This window comes from Amphibalanus amphitrite, unplaced genomic scaffold (assembly GCF_019059575.1).
Source record: "Amphibalanus amphitrite isolate SeventyFive unplaced genomic scaffold, NRLGWU_Aamphi_draft 001290F_arrow, whole genome shotgun sequence".
NCBI lineage: Eukaryota > Metazoa > Arthropoda > Thecostraca > Balanomorpha > Balanidae > Amphibalanus > Amphibalanus amphitrite.
In genome coordinates this window covers 1-20,137 of record NW_024882783.1, presented here as the reverse complement: position 1 = coordinate 20,137, position 20,137 = coordinate 1, and the positions used below count along the sequence as shown (strand labels likewise).

The following is a 20,137-nucleotide window of genomic DNA, read 5'->3' as shown; positions in this document are numbered from 1 at the left end:
CCTGTGGCGCCATCCATGACAAAATTCGTGGCATCACTCGTGACATCATCCGTGACATCACTCGTGGCTCTCTCTGGCTGAGCTCCATTAGTTGGCTCGTGAGATGAGGTCTCCGACGGCGCTGACCACGGAGGCGGCATTCAGCGAGCACGTGCCGTAGGTCTGGGCACAGTCGGCTCCCGAGCGGCCCACGTTGGAAGCCTCCAGGATTGAGGTACCATCCAGCCACGAGGACAGCAGAGGGTTGCTGGAATGGGAGAGAAAGTTGTGAGCGGGGGCGGTGTTGAGAGAATCTGGAGAGGCACTGAATTATTTCTGGAGTATTACTGGAGCGCTACTCCAACAGCACATGGAGCGTTACTGAAACATGACTTGACGACCCTGGTGCATTCCTTGAATGCTAAACTGACGCCATGAGTGTGTAAAACTCCACAGCGTGACACGAGCAGGCACCGAAAGAGCAACTACTGACCGTATCATGACCCAGCGGGGTGAGACCGTGACCTGTTCAGCCCGACCACTGCAATGCGCGTGTTAAACAATCTGTTTGCACAACACCACTCTGTCTCGCTTCTGTGACACCGGGCTGTGACGAAAGTGTCACGGCCGCCTGACCCCCGACGTCACGTCACGGGTCACGGTCACCGGACCTTAGCACAGTGGTCTGAATGCACAGCTCCACGACCGTGAAAGATAGCGTCACAATGCTTAGCTCGTGGCCTTGGACCAGACAAGTTGACAATGGACGAGAGCGCACACTGATATCAATATCTTTTTACAATGCCTCTCGTTTTCAAATATCACTCTCTACTCTCACAGCTCTCTCTCTCCCTCTCTCTCTCTCTCCCTCCCCCTCCCTCTCTCCCTCCCTCCATCCCTCTCTCTCTCTCTCTCTCTCTTCCTCTCTCTCCCTCCCTCTCCCTCTCCCTCTCTCTCTCTCTCTCTCTCTCTCTCTCTCTCTCTCTCTCTCTCTCTCTCTCTCTCTCTCCTCTCTCTCGCTCTCACTACCCTCACCTGGAGATGCCGTCGACGATGAGGTCAGTGGAGTCGGCGCGTCCCTCCACGATGTCCAGCGCGGCCCTCCGGACGTACGAGCAGACACCGAGCTGCATACAGGAGGTGGCGTCCACGTCGTGTTTCTGCAGTGCCTCGTCCAGCAGGCTCATGAGAGAGGTCAGGTCAGCTCCGCCTGAGGCAGGGGCAGAACAGTGCAGCTGTTAGAGAAGGAGATAAAATCGGAGACACAAAATGGAGGAAAAAGAGAAGTAAGTAAAAAAAAGAAGAGAAAGAGGGTTTCAGAACGTCTTAAAAAAAAACATGGAGCTATCATATTGTGTGCATAAAATCTGATATAAAGCATGTGTAAAATAAAACAAGGTAGATCAATCATCACTTTTTGAAGAAAACTATGACGAGTTAGAAAGACGACATCTACTGTGAATACCGTTCGTTCACTTCAAAGTACGTCACCGCAGTTTCCGGTTACGTCACCACAGTTCCGGTCAGTATTGGTCAGCTGTTGCTGGTCTCTTTCGTCAGTTGTTTCCGTAGTCTGAAGTTGTTGGTATCCATTCCAAAGTCTCCGCAGTTCGTATAGTCGCTGTTGTCTGCGGTCGCTGCTGAATGCTGCTGTCATCACAGTCCCTGTCTGCTTACACAGGAGTCTCTCACGGTCTCAGGTCAAGGTGGGCTACAAAGATGTCCTTTGCACGGATACGCCCTAGTCTATTATGAACACATGTCACTAAAATATACTATGATGATGGCCAACTGACCACACCTGACATAGTTATAGGCAGAGTTAGTTGAGAACGAATTGAATATTGTCATGCAATGATGATGGCTAAAATGTTTCGAAGTTCTTATAGGCTCTTCCATAGTCACGAAGTCACATTATCACCGCCTTGTGTAGCCTGTCGTTCCCGGGTGCACCAGACCGTCTAAGCCCGCAACAAAACAACAACATAACGCAACGCATGACGTTGAAAGCGCGCCCCAGCTCAGCATTACGGAGTGTGACACATCGTCACGCCGTCACAGAGCGCTGCAGTAAGTCACGGTGCGTCACGAGGCGTGACGCGGAGTTAGGGCTGGCTGGCAGACGCGGTCATTACCGTAACGATGTGCTGTAATTCTTTCCAGCTGTGAGCGTTTGCGATACGAGCAGTTCATCGCATTACATCTTATTGTAAATGAACTAAATGTCTCATGGGTACAGATACAGATCGCATTATATTACATTCGGTATGAATGGCATATGTGGAGCAGTTTCACTGTCATTCTTTAGAATGGAGATGAAAAGATATTGAATGCTATCTATGTTGATCTGGTCCTGAGAAAGAAAGTGTGACATCTGATAGCAAGCTCTTTTTGGTTGTTCACAAAGTGGAAAATGTAAAATACTTTCAAGGATGCTATGGGTCGCTGCAGTTGACTGTTGAAACCAGATGTGGTTCGCTGCCTGCAATATTTTGGTGTCATGCGAGAGCATGCCAAGCTCTGAGACAATAGCTGAAGTTGTAATAATAGGCTCTTGATTCATTTTAAAAATGCATTTCATGGAACGAGCTAGCGTAAAAAAAAACTCTTCATTAGATAGCATACCAAAGCGTTGGGTTAGTTACCAACGCAGCGCAAAGCATTTTTTCCATTTTGCAAACGCACCAAAAACAGTGTCCTATCGCATACCAAACATTGGGCTCAATCCTGTCACACCCTGCCCTGTTCCACCTCATACGGTCCTGTCCCATTCCACTCTGTCTCGCCCCACTCTGTCCCGTTCTATCCCATCCCATCCCGTCCCGTCCCATCCCTTCGCCTACCGTCCTCAGAGCGGCCGTATCCTCCCAGGTTGAGGAAGCTGGAGCTGCCGAGTCCGAACAGCTTGGAGGCGATCAACGGCACGATCACGATGGTGCCGATCACCAGCAGTACCGTGATCACCACGGCCGGCAGGTTGGCCTGTAACGTGACCGAGTGTCAGCACCAATCAGACTGGTGCCCTTTATTTGGGCGGGGAGGAAATCCGCAAATTTATTTCCGGTTAGATTGTTTTATAGATCGGAGCTATGCTGGACCGATTAAACCAATGAAGAGAGTTAATGACTATGCGAATACGCACTTTACCAAACAACCAAAGCGCTTACGTTCATACATAACAAGGAATACCTACATGAATAAGCGAGCGAAAAAATACAATATGATTTATTGAATGAATGACGAATGACAAACGAATAGAAACCTGAACGACAAATAGCGAACGACGAATGAATGAATGAATACATCTATGCATGTATGAATGAATGAATGAATGAATGAATGAATGAATGAATGAATGAATGGATGAATGAATGAATGAATGAATGAATAAATGAATGAATGAATGAATATAACCAACGCACCTGAAGTCCGTAGAAGAGATTGCCAAGATCGAAGAAACGGGGCGATGCAGCCGCCGTGGACTTGGTCTGATAGCTGGCTACATCAGAGGTCGTAGCCGTGGGCTGATAGCTGCTACTAGCGGCCTGAAGAAAAAGGCAGCCATTGGTTAAAAAAGCTGGCATTATTTGCAAAAAAGGTATTCGGAAAATTATGCAATCTGCGAGAAACATTGCACTAGAATGAGCTTTAGAATCGACGAATGAGAAATATAATTCACGGTCGTGATCTTGAACCAGAAAACATTTCCAAAAATGAGCCCTTTCATGCCCCAAATGTGCGCTTTGATAGAAGTGCCAGATCACAGCTCGTTGCATGCGCCAGCGTTCTCACCTGGTAGCTGGAGGTGCTGGCGGCGGTGTGGCTGTCGGATCTCCTCTCCAGAGGTACGGCCACCGACGGCTGGAACCCGCCGCTGAAGAACGACTCGCTGAAAAACGGGAAATGGTTTGCTTCTAACGTATTCTCTTATATTGCGGCGTTTAGGTATTTTTAGTTACGTTTTTGACGTACTGGGGTGACCTATGTCTTACATACGTTTGATGTCATGAATAGATAAAAGTATGCTTAGTGCCGTTTGATCTAGTGAATTTCCTGATATTGGATGACAATTTATGCAGATGATATCAATTCTTATAATTAATTTCGCAGTAAATAAAGCTTCTTTCTTGCAATCGAAATAAAATGATATTAAATTAATTTAAGATTATAATCAAAAGTTGTGAAGGTATAAATCAATCGGCAGGTCGATATATCAGTGCGATGTAAAAGCTAACATTACCATGGTATCGAAAAAGATGTGTTTTGTTTGTGGTGTATATTATCCTTACTAGTGATGTCAATTACGGAAAATCGAAATACCGATACCAAACCAAATACCAACCAAAACCACGGGAAAATACCGAAACCAAACCAACTTGGGAAAATGAGGGAAATACCAACTTATTACCAATTTCTTAGCCTCTTATACATTGGTGAGGGCTTATGATACCAACAAAATACTAAACACATTACGATTGAAATACCAATTACCAAGTTGGTATCGGTTTGGTATCGGTATACCAAAAAGTTGGTATGCGATTGACATCTCTAATCCTTACCTTCCGCCGTCGATCTTGCCTCCCCGGGCTCTCTGCGACACTGGCACGGATGAAGCCGCCGCTCCAGCCACCAGCAGCGCGCACACAAACACTGGCGAGGAGAACATCTCGACGAGTCGGTACGCCTGGTCTGACCTGATATGACCCGGGCTGGCCTGGCCTCTGTCTTATAACACTGAGTACAGGTGAATCTCACTGTGTCACCGACACTGCAGCTGTGATCGCTCTGTGCCGGCTCCCGGCCGGCCCGGCGGCTATATTCAGGCCGTTCTGGTCCGAGGAGGCCTCTCACCGTGTTGCCACACCGCCCCTGGCCGACGGTGGCCGCTCCTGCTCCGGTGCAGTATGACCGCCCCTCCCCGCCCCGCTGCACGCTCAGGTCACGCCCCGGTCACACAGGGGGACAGCAGGTTCGCTCGTGCCAGCCAAGGTCGTCGACATGCCCTGCTGCCGCTGATCTTACGCACTGGCCTGGACCGTGTCGCAGCAGGATGTGGCGAAACGTGCGCGGCCCGTGCCGACGCAACAAGTGGAGCAGTTAATTGTTGAATAAATATTGCACAATACTCTAAATGGTGTCACAGGCATACATTTCTAACCTGGCTATGACTTGGTGACAAGCTGATAAGTGACCTAGAGATTCATTCTTCAGTCATCCGGCGTTTTCCCTGCAGCTCTACAAAGGGTGAACCGCAAAGGGGAGAGCGCTAGCACGGCTGGGGGGGGGGGGGGCTGTTCTTGGCGGGCTGAGCCGCAACAGGGCCATTCCATCATTGCTTGCCATCAAATTCGCATTCGTGGTTTCTAAATGGACTGTTTAGACCGAAAGATTACAACAAAACGTAGCTTCGCGACATGAAACGTGAAATAAAACGTAATTAACAATAACACACGTAGCGTTATTGTCAGTTATGGATTTAAAAGCACTCGAGAACTTGAACCCGACACGTGTAAGGTTCCGAGGAAATGGATCTGGGATCTGATCCTGCACGGAACATGATCTCGGATCCGTTCGGATCATAGATCCAGCCCTTTAATTTGTCGAGTGATCCGTAGGGATCATAGATCCGAGTCTAATTTTTTGCTTGAGATGCAGTGAGGTCATAGATCCTCACTTATTTTTTGTCAACGCATAAATCCCAAAAAAAAAATCAATCGTTGCATGCTCACACTAACGTTCTGTTTTAGTGATTTTATGTGATTGCACATCATAATCTATAGTTTTGTGGCACTTATAACACGCGCAGTGGAAGGGGGAGTCGAAATTTCGCCCACCCCTCCTGGTTTTTGCAAGTATTTCACGCCGTAATCATTCAAAGGTTTCAGTACCTGCCTAAAATTGAATTACTCATCTTGCCTTGAAAGCAATACCTAAGTAAATCGGTCTATAACTTTTCTATGGTTAGAGGGCTCAGAGGGACGTAAAGGAAAAAAAAAAATCCGGCCGGAGCGGCGGCGCGGTGGCTTTCGCCGGCCGATTCTGGCTGCCAGCGCCGGACGGATCCGTCTTTTAATTGCGCTTGTTACCGCTGCTAATGATCGATTCGTGTCAAAATCTCTGTGAAGTCGAAATTTGTAACCACTAAAAGAGTATTGTTATAGGTAGTCAGCGTCCGGTAGCTCGTCCATGGTAGGAATACTTCACGAAATACGTTCGTGTTATTGACATTTGACACTCTGGGCTCGTAGTCGGCGCTTGCAATTCATCCTTCTTTTAGGCTCTAGAGTGTACTTGCACCTATTGAAAAATAATAAATAATGAAAGATGTTACATCGTACACTTTTTATACTTACAAGAATATTTTTATCGATCCAAGGAAATTATGTCGTATATGTAGGTAGTAGATACCTATACTTAGCTCATATCTACCAACAGACAAGGAAGCATCCAAATAAGCGTTAGGCGGCACGGGCGGACATCGATAGCAGCGCCTCTATCGGTCACTAGGGAAAGCTGGGCTGTAGGCGACGAAATACCGGCTGAGTTGTCACACGTTGAATAGGTTTATAGCCATCCGTCTTGTGAACAAGTTGAACATTTGCCTTTAATATTTCTACAGGCAATTTTAGAAGTGTCTTCACATGGATTACAAAACCGTTTAGATTATTGTATTCACTTCAAGCCTTCCCTATTGTTCTTGATGATGCAGGAACTATTTCTACTTAGTGTTTCTAGCTTAGTAAAAGAACATACTGTGCAAACGATGAAAAAAACATAAATGGACGATTTTAAATGCAATTTTCTCTAACAATTAATGGTAAATTCTCTACATATCAAGGAAAAGGTGCATGCTAACTGATAATTTAAAGTTCTTGGGGCCAGTTGTTTTCTTCTTTTCTTACGTCGCCCCAATGGCCGCGAATACACTTGTGATAACGCCTATCGGTTCGTCAGCCCTCAGTATATACCAGACTCGACCCGTGAGAAAATGTTCAGCTGTCACAACGAACCTGATAAGACCATATCAGCGTCTGCATTGCGACTGAATGCACTTCAGTAGACTGCTGCGCCTCGCATTGCTTTACCAGGAGCGAAATCGCGGAAGAAGTATCAGACGCCAGTTCAAGCTACTCCGCAAATAGACGTAAACGGGAAAGATGTCTCTGTATGGGATGCTGCGCCTGCTCTTGGTCATAGGTAAGAATTCGAGTGCAGGTGTTATGCTAGCCCGCCGCTACGCCGAAAACCCAAGGGGTAGGTACTTACATATACCCGATCTCGCTATTTCGATTTACCACACGTCAAGCTCTCGGTTTGGAGAACGGACGCATTAGACTTAGAGTCAATTATTCGTTTTGGAATAAACTTATTGCGAAATAGCCAGTAGCCGTCCAACCAGCATAATCATCCAATTTTCCGTTGTACTTATGTGGTTTATTCAAGTGCAACTGGTGGCCACGCTTTGAGCGTTGCCGACAACGGGCCATCTGTACGTAATGGCTAAATGGCCATCTGTATTCGGTTGGTGGTGGGTGACGACCGCTGCCATGCCGGAAGGGATTGTAATAAAAAAGCAATTCGCAAAAAAGTGCAACTGGTGACATTGAGGTTGGTAGCTGACCGGGCAATTCTGGCCACTCTCTTTTCTTAGCCAGCTGTCCAGCTCACCTTCAACGAAACACATTTCTAGACGACAAGAAAAGATGCACATTGCACACATTCTATACTGTCATACATTCCCGCCCCGTTCGACAGGCGCCGCCCGTGCCACGTCCTTCATCTCCGTCCCGAGTGACGTCACCCTGTCACGTGACGAGACGGCCCAGCTGACCTGCGAGCTGGACGAGCCGGTCACGTGCGCCTGGCGGCTGGAGGGGACGGCGCTCAACAGCAGCGGCTTTCTGAACACGCTGCCGCCGCCACTGGTAGAGGCCGCGTCACCTCTGCACCCGACCGACTGCAGCGTGACCCTGACCCACCCGGACGAAGACTACACGGGCAGATACCAGTGCGCGCCCTACACGAGCGACGGCGCGCAGATCCTCAGCGGATGGGCGGCGGTCCACGTAGGTATCTGAGATTGTGTGGTTTGTGATGGTAGAGTGGCTGACTCCGCTCTGAAAATGGATCCTTTAACTATTCGATAAGCTCAATAGTTATTTTAGATTATTGGCCACTGGGCACTGTTAGACGTACCTACCTACGTACATAAAACGCTTCACTCAGTTGGTTCGCCGTCTCATTCATGATGTATTTATAAGTCACTCATAGCCACGCCCGATATTCATGAAATTAGGTACGGTGACTGCGACGCCCATGGGCATCCACATTTCAATCCTCCTTTCTTCCCAGGTCGAGTCGAGTGACGTATTCACGTGCCCGGAGGAGAGCGGCACCTACCTGGACGACTACGACTGCCACTACTTCTATGTCTGCATCGGCGGGACCCCTGTGCACGAGATGTGTCCCGACCCGCTGGTCTTCAACCCGAGCCTCCTCAACTGCGATTACGTGGAAAACGTGCCCGAATGCCAGTGATGATACCATGGAAGATCGTCTGAGCTAAAAGACATAGAGATCGAAATCAAACGGCACTACTTTGTAACTGGCTATGTGTAATAAACATTTCTCGCCGCCAGTGTCTGTATACCGGTTTCTAATGTTCATGGAAAATGAATTTATAGGTGTAGCGTAGGGACAGGTCGCAACCACGAGCTGCCGCGGCCAACGATCTTATCTCGGGTCCGGGGATGGCGGGATCGTTCGGAACATGCGGCGTCTCAGTCTAATGAGAGCCTATTCGTGCAGACGGATACTTCGTGTACGTGATTAACATTTTACAATGCTCGTTTGTAAAACAATAGGTAAGTAGGTAAATGCCATTCTACGGCCAATGTTCGCCGGACCATTTGGTTTTGCACACGTGAGCTACTGTCGCTACTGTCGATGACGAGGTAGGCCTAAATGCGAAAGCCGAAACACGCTGTTTCGCTGTTTCGCCCATTATCAAACCAAGGCCGGATTCGATGTCTTCCGGACGTTCCGGACGACGAAGATTCTACTTCGTCCGGCCAATGGCGAATTCGGTAGTCGCGGCCCGCAGCCAAGCCCTCGATGTCGGATGTGATCTCGAACGGCATTGGCCGGACGACGTAGAAATAATCTTCGTCGTCCGGGAGACATCGAATCCCGCCAAAAATCGGCGTCGTTTTAAATTTGAATTTGAAGATTCAAAGAAGATTAAAAAATATCAAGATGGATAGAATAGTGCTATTGATACGTCATACGACCAGTAGTTAGGTACCTACTGCTCTGCAGGCTAACTGCACCGGTGGCCGTGGAATAAATTATTTTTAGCAGTGCTTTAAAGGGACCCTCCCACCTTCAAAAAAGTTAATGAATTGGCATGAAAGTGATGTCGCTCGGTTCAGGAAGAGCGAAAACGAATATCAACCAAATTTCATCGAAAAATATTCACCGGTTTTCAAGATATTAGACTTTTACTATTGTTTACTTTCTGAGATCTCCGCTGTTCCTAGCGACTTTATTTGAAAGTGCGGCATTTGTTGCGCGCAAAGCAGCATATACCACCGCGTGCTACCAAACGTTTTAGTAAAAGATTTAAAAATCGTTAGACCTCCGCTGACGTCACAAATTCTAAGGGGGCATACCAATGCATTAGCCCCTTAGAATCCGAAAACTGCAAGTTTGAAATTCCATATCTCCGAATTAAAGCATTTTTCGATGTTGTGAGTGCCCAAACCGGTATTTTCAGGCCATGGCCACCAATTTGGCTATCTCAACTCAAAACTAATGTAAAGGTGGGAGCTGCAAAGGCTGCAAATATGACGCACATACGATGAATTTGCGAACTCTGGCGCGATCAAAAAAATTGGACGCCGGTGAAAACAGGGCGCCGGAGGGCATATTAGTCACGTGACATTTGAAGCTTCTCCCCCTCCGTGCGGCCTTCTACATGCAAAACATCACGTGTAAATTTCACGAACCTTGATCAAATCGCCCCAGGCGCCCTGTTTTCACCGTCGTCCAAAAAATGTACCTGTCCCTATCTTCTATATTTTTTTTTTCATTTCTATATTTCTATGTGTACGGACTACAATTTGATATTACAAATTTCTATGTGTACGGACGGTGTTTCTACAAGTACGGACGAGGCTATCTAAACGGGTAAGTAAAAATACTATTTACTTGAAGTTGTATAATTTCGTGTTGGTATCTTATTCTTATTTTGAGTGTTATGGTTAAGGAATTAGGTACCTACTTGACAGGTACTTGCTTCGTGGACGTTGCAGTTGTCGGTGATATGCATATTAATATTTGTTTTTCTTCATTTGTTTGTCTTTATTTGAGAAATTTGTTTATTTGTTTTGTCACATTGTGCACATTGTTTTTTCTGTTGACTGCTGCTAAGTGCTAACACACAGCACCATTGCCGTGTTAGCAGACAGGAGACATGATTTGAACACAAAAGCTGTGTTTCAGCCCTTAGTGTTGGCCAAATTTAGATCTTTTCAGCCCTTATTCAGCCATATTTGGATAGTTCTCTATATACCGTGATTTGGATATAATATGCTAGAAATAAACTTGAAGTTACTTTACCCCAAACATGAGCAGTACTCGTTTGGTTTTGCCTTTTATAGCCGTGTATTTGCTGAATTTGGGGACGACGGTGAAAACAGGGCGCCTGGGGGCTGGGGCGAGTTAATCAAGGTTCGTGAAATTCACATGTGACGTTTAGCATGTAGAAGGCCCACGCAAGGGGAGAAGTTTCAAATTTCACGTGACTAATATGCCCTCCGGCGCCCTGTTGGCTGTTTTCACCGGCGTCCAATTTGGGCTGGGTTACTGTTACAGGCAGACTTTGGGTTTACATAGTGTGAGTTCATTTCTGCAGCATCTAAATAGCAGCTTATTCACAAATATGAAATAGCAAACATCCGTCTTTCAGAAGATCAATATTTGCAAATATCAACATTGATGTGCTGGGTGTAACTAGTTTATTTCAATTTCTCATAAAAAACTTGATGGTGGCTACTGGCTGCCGGCTGGTGGGTAGTCAAGGAATCCTCATTACTCGAAAGCTTGTGCACACTCAAGTGCACACTTTTAGTGCCACAACACAACAAATCATTAATGAAATAGGTACATAATTCAGCATTTCCAGTTCATCCGACAAATTGGGCATGCTAAATAGGAAAGGGCTAAAGCTTGAAATTCATTATTTTAATTTATTATGTATCTACCCACATTTAATTAGAAGATTCAGAAAGGTTTGGGATGCAGTTTTCCATGGATGGAACTTGGAACATAAATGCCTTATGCTTACCTCCCTTGTAGGTCCTCTAACTTTTTAGAGTTTGATTCAGTTTGCATCACAATGAAATTTAAACCAGGCTTTATTTCAAATAGACATTGACATGTTATCTTTCAAGATATGAGATTATGAAAGAGCTTTGTTAATTGTCTATAGGTTCTGTGGAAGGTTCAAATGCCCTTAACTGCCCATTTGAATCAACTATAGTGGAGCAGCATTGCAGCATAGGCATAGGTGAAACTGGCCAGTCTCCTTGTCTCTCAACATCAAACACTAAGTTTTGACTAATGGTTGAAGCTGTGCATGCTTCTCTTTTGTGTTCTATATAATACAACATTTTGCTCAATGTTAAAAGGACTTATCATAATCTGTAGGTTAGGTATGGCTTGTATCATGCTCTGTAGGTATTTGATGGGTGTCTGCCTTTTCCAGAGTATAACAATGGAGGTGGAGCAGGACCATAGTTTCCTGGGTCCGATCACTTCCCTGTGTTGTCATCTGACAGTCGGTCAGAATCCGGCGGACGCACCAGCCATCACCACTCCACAGCTTAAGAAGATCAGGGCCAATGCACTAAAGAATATTTTGTTCCCAGATGCATCTAAAAATGGTAAGAACTGAGGGGCATAGAACTTGGAAGTCTTTTGTACGAGACATTTACTACGTGCTAAATGTTTAATGCAATTATGCATAACTAGTTGTGCGTTTGTGGTATGCCAGTTACCCACATATAGGTAGTCTGCTGTTCTTCCTGGTCTTTTCCTGTAGCAATGTTTTTTTTTCTGTTGACCGTATTAAATCAAACTTGCAAAGATGTTTGAACTTTGCTCTGAGCCAGCTATGTGACCAAACCCCCACCATCCCTCCCCAGCAGCCGTCGCGCCGGTCTCGGAGCTGTGCCGTCTGCACGGCGTCTGGTTTCTGCTCAACTCGGCCGGTCAGCAGGAGCCGGCCGCTCGGCTGCACGGCCTGCTGGAGAGGCTGGGACCCGACCCGCCGCCGGCCGTGCGTGCCGCGCTGCGACTGCTGCTGGCCCTCGCCGACCGTCGGCTGGGACAACAGCCGTCACCGGCGCCGCTAGGACGCTTCGGCACGCGCGTCAGCTACGAGGTGGGTGGCAGTCGCGAGGGATAATGGAGGACATAGTTCAGATGAACGATGGAGAGGAATCGAGATGGAACAAGGAAGTGTAATATTGCAAGAGGAAAGGGTAGAAAATACTGTTGGATACACATTTTCAACAGATTTAACCAATTTTACCTTCTTAAAATATGTTTTGTTATGGATTTGCGATGGAAGGCTGATATAAAGTTCTAGAATGGATAATGGATAATTGTCTAAGTAACTTAACGTATTTCTACCAGTGAACTAGCCCCTGACCCCGCTCTCTGTCTCGCTAGGCGCCATGGCAGCGCGGCCCGCCCGTCTACAGTACCGAGTATATGGCGCCGGAGGACTCGCGCCATTTCATGGAGTACCCGGCGCGCGCTTTTGCGGCCGACCCGCGCCTCCCGTCGGACGGCGCGCCGCGGGCGGGGCTGTTTGACCTGCCGCCCGGTCAGGGGGTCAACATGTTCGGCCAGTCGCTGCTCTCAGAGCCCGGAGGGTGAGTGGAAAATGATGGTGGGGTGGGGCTGGGAGGGTGTCTATTTTTTCTTTTTTACTGATGTCTTTCGCGTGCAACTGAGATGAAGTTGTGTTCACAAGCCAGGCAATGATTCTTATTTCGTGTTCCATTTTAATGAGCTGGAATTTGCGAGTTATGAAACGAAATTCAGTAGTGTTCTTAATTTTTGCGCGTTTGAACAGGTCTAACCAGTATTCGCGGGTCAAAGTTGTGTTTTCTAAGCAATATGTAGAGGCTCTCACCTTGTAGTTAATGTAACGAACACTTTGGCTACTCAATACCGAATTAAACTCGCTTCCAAAGGCCTTTTTGCCACACTCGTGTCGCCGCAACCTAACCCCGTTGTGTTTCCTCGGCAGACCGCTAGGGGCGCTGGTGCAGAGCCGCAGCACGGCCGGCCCTGGGGAGCGGCTCCGCCTGCCTCCCCTGCCGGCCGACCCGCGTCGCGTGCCGTTCGCGCCAGAGACTCTGATTCGGGAGGCACCCACGACGGCCCTGTCCCGGTCCCGGCCCCGACAGAAGGGCGGGAGGAGGACGCCAGAGCGGGGAACAGAGGTGAGGCGGAGGTGGGATAGACTGAGGGGAATGAATTGAGGTGAAGTAGTTTTATGACGTGCTTTCTTGGACCTTTTTTAAGAGTGACTGCGTATAAATAATAATGAAAACGTGAAATTGATGTATGGGTGGCATTCGGTCATTGATTAATTATCATTTATCACGTTGATGTTAAAAGTATGTATAGTCTCGAAATCGACGTGTAACCTATGACGACTTCTGAGCGGTACGTCCCGCCCTATTACCACCTCATCTAAAGCCGTGCTCACCTGTTCCACAGACCCCTCTCCCGTCCGCCCGGAGCCCGTCGCCGGCCGGCTCTGACGCCCCAGACAGCTGGGAGGCGGCGGCGCGCGGCCCGCCCACCAGCGGCCGGCTGTGCTGGGAGCAGCGCGGCCGGCGCCAGTACCGCCGCCAGCCGCCGCCGCTCACCCAGGCCGGCCCGGCGGCGGTACCCCTGCTGCGGCGACTGCTGCTGAGCTGGGGAGGCGCCACCGTCACCGCCCCCCAGCCGCTGCCGGTGGAGCAGCTGCTGGCCCAGCTGCGGCTCATGATGATGGGACTGGACACGGAGAGCTTTCCGTATGACCCAGCAGCCGGGACGTTCCGGGTGGCCGATGGTCTCTGCACGGAGCGCTGCAGTCCGGAGGCGGTGGCGGCGCGCTGCGGCGCCTGGGTAAGCTGCGGTTCGCGCTGCCGCCGCGTGGCGGCGCTGGTGGCGGCAGGAGGCAGCGGATGTCTGACGGAGCGAGCGTTCGCCACTGCTGTGGAGCCGTGTCTGCGAGGATACCGCGCTGCGCTGGCGGAGGTTCGGGCGGACACACTCGCTGAGTTCGGCCGCCGTGTACGGCCGCTGGTCAGACTGATGGCGCTGCTGGCCGATGTGTGCTGCGTCACAACTAGTGATTCGGAGCTGCCGCAAAAGATGGCGCTGGTGTCGCACCTGTACGAGCGCCTGGTGGGGGCTTCCGAGCGCGCGGAGTGGGCTCTGACGGCACACCTCTTCAGGACCACGGTCACACCCTACCTGGGGTAAGTGTGCAGCGGTCGTTTGGGCATTTTGGTTTCTCTGATAACACTTTTTGGCTAATTGGCTATCTCATTGACATGACACTGCATTTGGTTGTTTATCGTAGATTTAGAGTTCCAATGAAGCTGTTTTTTTAGGCATGACATTTGCCCTATTTACTTACATCTGCTGCCACCACTTTTCCATTCAGATAGCACTCTTCACCGTCATGTAGTTACCTGCCTTCCCGTCCCAGGTTCCTGACGGGCTGGCTGCTGGAGGGGGTCTGCCGGGATCCGTACGATGAGTTCCCGGTCCGTCAGCTACCAGCCGCCGCCAGTACCACGGACGAGACGTTCTGGACGTCTGCCTACGAGCAGGTGCCCGGGGGCACCGACAACGACCACCCCAGCTTCCTGAAGGTCCGTCGGCTTACGTAGTCAAGTCAGCCTTGGGTAGCTTAGTGCAGGGTTCCGGCTTTGGTTGATGAAGGTTTTAATTGCCAATGGGATGGTGCTGATTTACAGTGGTGATATCCGAGAGTTGCATTATGGTTGGTAGATCGCCATGGTGTTCTGCTCAGATATGCATTTTGAGACCGAGTGTTTAATTATAGATGGGTCCCTAATATCCCAGATTTGCAACAGCTGTATAAGCGCAGTAACGCTTATGACAGACACTTCAACAAATTAACCGACGGTGTATCATTCGTCTGCAATGCACACATTGCCGGACTACCCTGCAGCTGACCTCCCCACCTCCCTGCTCGCCCTTTCAGAACCTCTCTGTGGGTATGTACCAGTGCGGCAAGGCGCTGAGCCTGCTGCGACTGTGTGACTCGGGACACCCGCTGGTGCAGCCGCCGGCCGATCTCCGCGTCCGGCTGGCCTTCAGTCTGACCGAACTGGGGGAGATTGAACACCAGGTGGTCAGGTGAGGATTTTGGGATGAAGGTAATTGTAGTTTGACACACTCTGATGTAGGATTAACACTAAGGACATAGTGGTTTAGTTGCGGCGTTCAAAACATTCTTTGATTGAGGGATTCGACGTCTGATGGGAAGGCATTGGACAAAACCCCTGTTTTCTATAGCTCCGATTTACTGAGCCTGCCTGCCTGCTATGTTTTATCACTTATTCTAAAACGTGTGCCACACTTACCATTGGACCGCTTGATTCTCAGTTTCGTATTGAACATCCAATAACGTGACCGCCTGTATCGGCAGTTACGAGGCGGCGATGCAGTGTCACGTGGCCAACACGCTGTCCCGCCAGCTGTCTGAGCAGCGTCACCAGGAGCAGGAGCTGGAGCGGTCGGCCGGCCGGCGGCGCCAGTCGGCCATCAGCTCCATACAGGGTAAGAAGTACGCAGACCAGATCCTTACAGGGTATGAACGAGAACCAGCTCCGTACAGGGTGTGTACGAGAACCATATCCATACAGGCCGGCGACGCCAGTCGGCCATCAGCTCCATACAGGGTAAGTACGAGAACCAGCTCCATACAGGGTTTGAACGCATACTGCGGCACCATACAGGGTGCGTACGCTAACAGCTCCATACAGCGGTATGAACGTGAACTGCGGCTCCATGCAGGGTAAGTACGCGAACCAGTTACATACAAGGTACTTAAGCGAACCAGCTCCTTGCAGGGTATGAACGCGAACCATTTCCATATAACAGGGTACGTGCGCGAACCACGGCACTCATATATGTAGCGTTATAACGTGCAATCATTAGTTCACCGCTGGGAAGTGAATTGGGAAAGACGTCATGAATTGGATCCCGCCGGACTGACAGGCTACTTTTGAGCGGGGTAGTCAATGCAGCCGAGACGGACAGATTCGAGTGTGGGCCTCCTTATACGATATACAGGACCTCAACAGCCTGCTCGATGAGACAGCCTGCCTACCAGCTGCTCGATCTCAGCGATCCCTTAGATATTCACTAGCTTCTCGTCGTGTTTGCATACGTCTGTCAATATTTCACTACGTAGGACCACTATCGTCTGCCTTTTTGCAGTCCGTATTATAAAAACTAACTTTTGCCATTTCTAGGGATTCAAGCCAAGTGTATAACGTTCTGCAGTCTTCATGGCTTCATTCGGATGAATTATTGACCTAACATTTCCTGAAGGTTCTTAACTTCATTTAGCTGATGTGTTAGTACTTGTACACACTTCTTGATGTCACTAGGTCCGGTGACAGACCGTTGCAGACACCAGTTACCGAAGTTCCGCCCTCGAACTAACTGATTTCTGTTTGAGTTTGCTGACAGCCGAAAGCCGTCTCGGCTTTTGTTATGTTCATTTGTTTTCAAGCAGCGCAGTCAATATGTGTTCATCGGGAAGTTTCTTTACAGTTTGTGCCGGTACTTTCCAAGTACCGCGCACACCAGTTACCCAGAAAAGTTTGTGTTTCAAAACAGCTTGCGCGCTCTAGGATTTGCCTGATGTTTTGACCGGTCGCTGCTTATCGCCCAAACAATATTAGATAGAGCGTGATGTTTTCTTAGAGCATAAACAGCTTCAAGTATCTGCAAGCTGCGTGGTCCTCTGTCGCTGTCACTTCCCTAGATTACGTTTCTAGTCACATTTTCTCAGTTTTCCCTCCGGCTTCCATGCAGCTTCTTCTTGTATGGCACCGTTTCCATTTTGTATTTTCGCTGTACAAACAAGGTGATATTGATATGCGTAAAAAAACTACCATTGGCATCATATTTTAAGGTCAGTTCGTTTTTGTGTTTGTGGGCGACTCAGTTTCTTGTGCAAATCACAGGTCCTAATGCCATTCATACAATCCATCCACTGGTACGCAGAGACAATGCTGGCGCAGCGGCGGCGTCGCGCCGACCAGAAGCGGCAGCTGCTGGAGGAGCAGCTGCAGGACGTGGAGCGCAGCCGACAGCTGCAGCGGCAGCTGCGGCTGCAGGACCGACTGGAGACTGAGAGGGCAGAGGGCGAGAGGCGGCAGGACGAGATCACCGCCCTGAGGAGAGAGAACGAGACGAGGTGAGAAGGGGGAGGGAAGAAACAGGGGAGAGGGTCAATGGGATGAGGCAAGAGACTGGGATAAAATGCTTAGACTCTTGGAGATGCGGGAGACGGATATTCAACGTTGGAGAGAGACGGGCGTGAGTACGGTGTGCCTTCAACGATCGGTGTACTCTAACAATAGCATGGTATGACGTCAGACGCTGCGAATTTATGTTATCTAATGTGAAACTTGGATGTTATTGTTGTGCTTTGAAACTTTGGAAGCTGTCGTACTTTTTTGCATTGTTCATGTTATATAAGACTATTTTTTATCAGAACTCTGCATCAGAAAACAAAGCAAAAAAGTTCAGTGCAACACTACAGTTTGAACATTAATTTCGAAGCCAGTGTGGGGATGTTATACGTAATGCGTATGCTGTTCTTTACATCATTGAAACCATCAATTATCACAACTCGTTGCCGCGGCTGTGAGCGCTCATGTTTCCTTGCTATTATGGCATTTCGCTCGGTGTTTGCTCTCTGCCGTGCCTGATTCTCTCCCCTCCCGACACCTCAGGTTGGCGCGTCTGCAGCGCCTCACCACGCCAGAACAACTGGCGGAGATGAGACGTCATCTGAAGCTGGATGAAGCAGAGAAGGATAAAACTGCCCTGACCTCCACCGCCGCCAGCACCGGCAAAGGAACTGACAAAGCCACCACCCGCGCAGCCGACACCTCCGAACCGATGGTGACCAGCGCCGATCCGAGCCCCGACACGGAGACGGCGCCGACCGCGTCTCCCTCGGCGTCTCCGTCGGCGGAGACAACAACAGCGGCGTCTCCGAGCGGCGAGCCGACCTCTGAGAGCAGCTGTACGGACAGAACGGCCACGGGAGACACTGCCAACGATATCACAGAGAGGGTCCTGGACGGAGGCGCCAGCGAGGAGCGCACAGTGGGGGCAGTGGATAACGTGAAACTGGATAAATCCACTCCGGGGGTCGCTGGTGAGAGAAGTAACGGTATCAAAACGACAGATGTGATTGATAATAAACCAGGAGTTGACACGGAGGGAAACACTGACAACAGGACCAGTGGTTCAACTAGCGACACCATCACAAGAGCTGATGACGCCTCCAACGCGAATGTCGCCCCACTCTCGCCTGATGAGAACGCTAACGCTTCGAGCGACACACTCACCACGGCTTCCCACGCGTCCGTCCTCGCCAAGACGGGCTCTGACGCCACACAGGCGACGTCTGACGTCACCCTGGCGGCGTCTGACGTCATCAGGGACACAGTGGACTCTTCTCCGTCCCGCGCGGCGCTGGCGGAGCGCAGGAGACTGATCCGGCGCAGGGCGCTGGGCGAGGATGGAGGCGTGGGTGGCGCCGGCACCGAGCCCGTCCTGGTGGACCAGATCGGTGGAGAGGTGAGGAAAGAGGGGTGGGATGAGGAAGAGAGGTGAGGAAAGAGGTGGGGAGAGGCGGGGAGAGGCGGGGAGGCGGATAAAAAGGAGAATTGTAGAGGATGAAAGGAAAAATGGACGGAACTGATGTATTGGTGCGATGAAAATGGCCACAGTGGATGTGAATTTTTAAATGCGCCATATTCTATAGTGGATTGCTCATTGCAACCAAGCCTCTGAAGTAATACCACAGGCTCAAAAGTATGATCGCAACACGTCACAGGTTACACTTTTAACGTGACACACGACACAGCTCAGTCAGTGCCTCTATAATTTAGTAACACTTCATCCTGTGGTGCAGCTTAGGGCCTATGGTATCTCTAAAATTTGGGCACCTTGAAATGCCAAACATCATCATCATATGATGCATCCCGGCGCGAGTATCATCTCAACTCAAACCAATGTATTCTCCCAGTCATGATGTGCTCGGTGCTCCTCACGGGGACCAATACGTGTGCCAAATTTGCCGCCATGTACGGCTTTTGCCACCCGTCCTTCGGCTTAAAGGCTCCACGCGCTACGACCTACCGCGCCGTTGAATAGCTGAGCCGCTATGGGTTAACGAGCCGTCACATTATCCGCGTAAACTCTTCACCTCAGTCCTGGGGCCTGCCTGCGGGGGATATTTCATCAATGTTCAATATTCCACGGAGCTCCTATCGTTCGCTGCCAGTCCGAGGTGGAGAGGCCAAGGTTGCTCGTTGTTGGCATGCGGTGGTGTCATTAATTTGACTTGGAGTCATGACGGGACTGCGCTTTGATTGGTGTTTGTAAGATGATCTAAGAAATTGTGCGGGATGAAATTTGTATGCTTAGTTAATGATTGAATTTCAAATTTCCTAAGCAAATGTCTCCTCCAGTTATCGCAGAAATATCATGATCGTTGTAATGTTGCCAGTCATGTTTCTGCTTATGTTTGGCTTAAAATTTGTAACGCTTCTGCCTTTCCCGTTACAGATTAATGTGCCTAGAGGTTGTCACACATTTTTTCGCCTTTGTCGCCTAACCTCCTCCATTTTTCTCCCTTCTCGACAGGTGCTGCGGCGCCGTGGCCGCAACATCCACGGCCATGCCACGGACTCTGTCATCGAGCGCCTTCTGTACCGCGGCGGCAGTGGCGCGGGCGCGGCGAGCGGCGGCGCGGCGGCGGCCAAAAGTGACGCGCCGGTGCCAACTCCCGGCCGCCGCCGAC

At 49.5% G+C, this 20,137-nt stretch overlaps 3 protein-coding genes across 3 annotated transcripts; 2 read left to right on the top strand and 1 right to left on the bottom strand.

The window, feature by feature from the left end:
- Positions 1-87: 87 nt before the first annotated feature.
- On the bottom strand, positions 88-5,383 carry LOC122371897. The gene is made up of 6 exons (XM_043348668.1): positions 4,539-5,383; positions 3,772-3,868; positions 3,402-3,524; positions 2,823-2,961; positions 1,015-1,189; positions 88-247 (listed from the first exon to the last, which is right to left on the bottom strand). The coding sequence occupies exons 1-6, from the start codon at positions 4,643-4,645 to the stop codon at positions 88-90; spliced, it is 801 nt and encodes a 266-aa protein (XP_043204603.1). The 5' UTR covers positions 4,646-5,383.
- A 2,299-nt stretch (positions 5,384-7,682) lies between these two features.
- Positions 7,683-8,669, top strand: LOC122371896. The gene is made up of 2 exons (XM_043348667.1): positions 7,683-8,045; positions 8,332-8,669. Exons 1-2 carry the CDS (start codon positions 7,683-7,685, stop codon positions 8,515-8,517), a joined length of 549 nt encoding a protein of 182 aa, XP_043204602.1. The 3' UTR covers positions 8,518-8,669.
- Positions 8,670-10,143: 1,474 nt separating this feature from the next.
- On the top strand, positions 10,144-20,131 carry LOC122371894 (gamma-tubulin complex component 6-like; the record flags this gene model as incomplete). Its single annotated transcript, XM_043348665.1, has 12 exons — positions 10,144-10,167; positions 11,747-11,924; positions 12,186-12,424; positions 12,715-12,920; positions 13,301-13,496; positions 13,777-14,528; positions 14,762-14,927; positions 15,284-15,438; positions 15,731-15,861; positions 17,320-17,512; positions 18,054-18,909; positions 19,981-20,131. Coding segments are annotated over exons 2-12 (3,214 nt in total), but the record flags the coding sequence as incomplete, so codon positions are not given.
- Between the last annotated feature and the right edge of the window lie 6 nt (positions 20,132-20,137).

Coding starts and splice junctions, on each gene's coding strand:
- LOC122371896 (XM_043348667.1), top strand. CDS start 7,683: ATGCACATTGCACACATTCTATACTGTCATACATTCCCGCCCCGTTCG. Junction 8,046..8,331: donor GCGGATGGGCGGCGGTCCAC/GTAGGTATCTGA, acceptor CTTTCTTCCCAG/GTCGAGTCGAGTGACGTATT.
- LOC122371897 (XM_043348668.1), bottom strand. CDS start 4,645: ATGTTCTCCTCGCCAGTGTTTGTGTGCGCGCTGCTGGTGGCTGGAGCG. Junction 3,869..4,538: donor GGCAAGATCGACGGCGGAAG/GTAAGGATTAGA, acceptor CCCGTTTTTCAG/CGAGTCGTTCTTCAGCGGCG. Junction 248..1,014: donor ATCGTCGACGGCATCTCCAG/GTGAGGGTAGTG, acceptor CTCCCATTCCAG/CAACCCTCTGCTGTCCTCGT.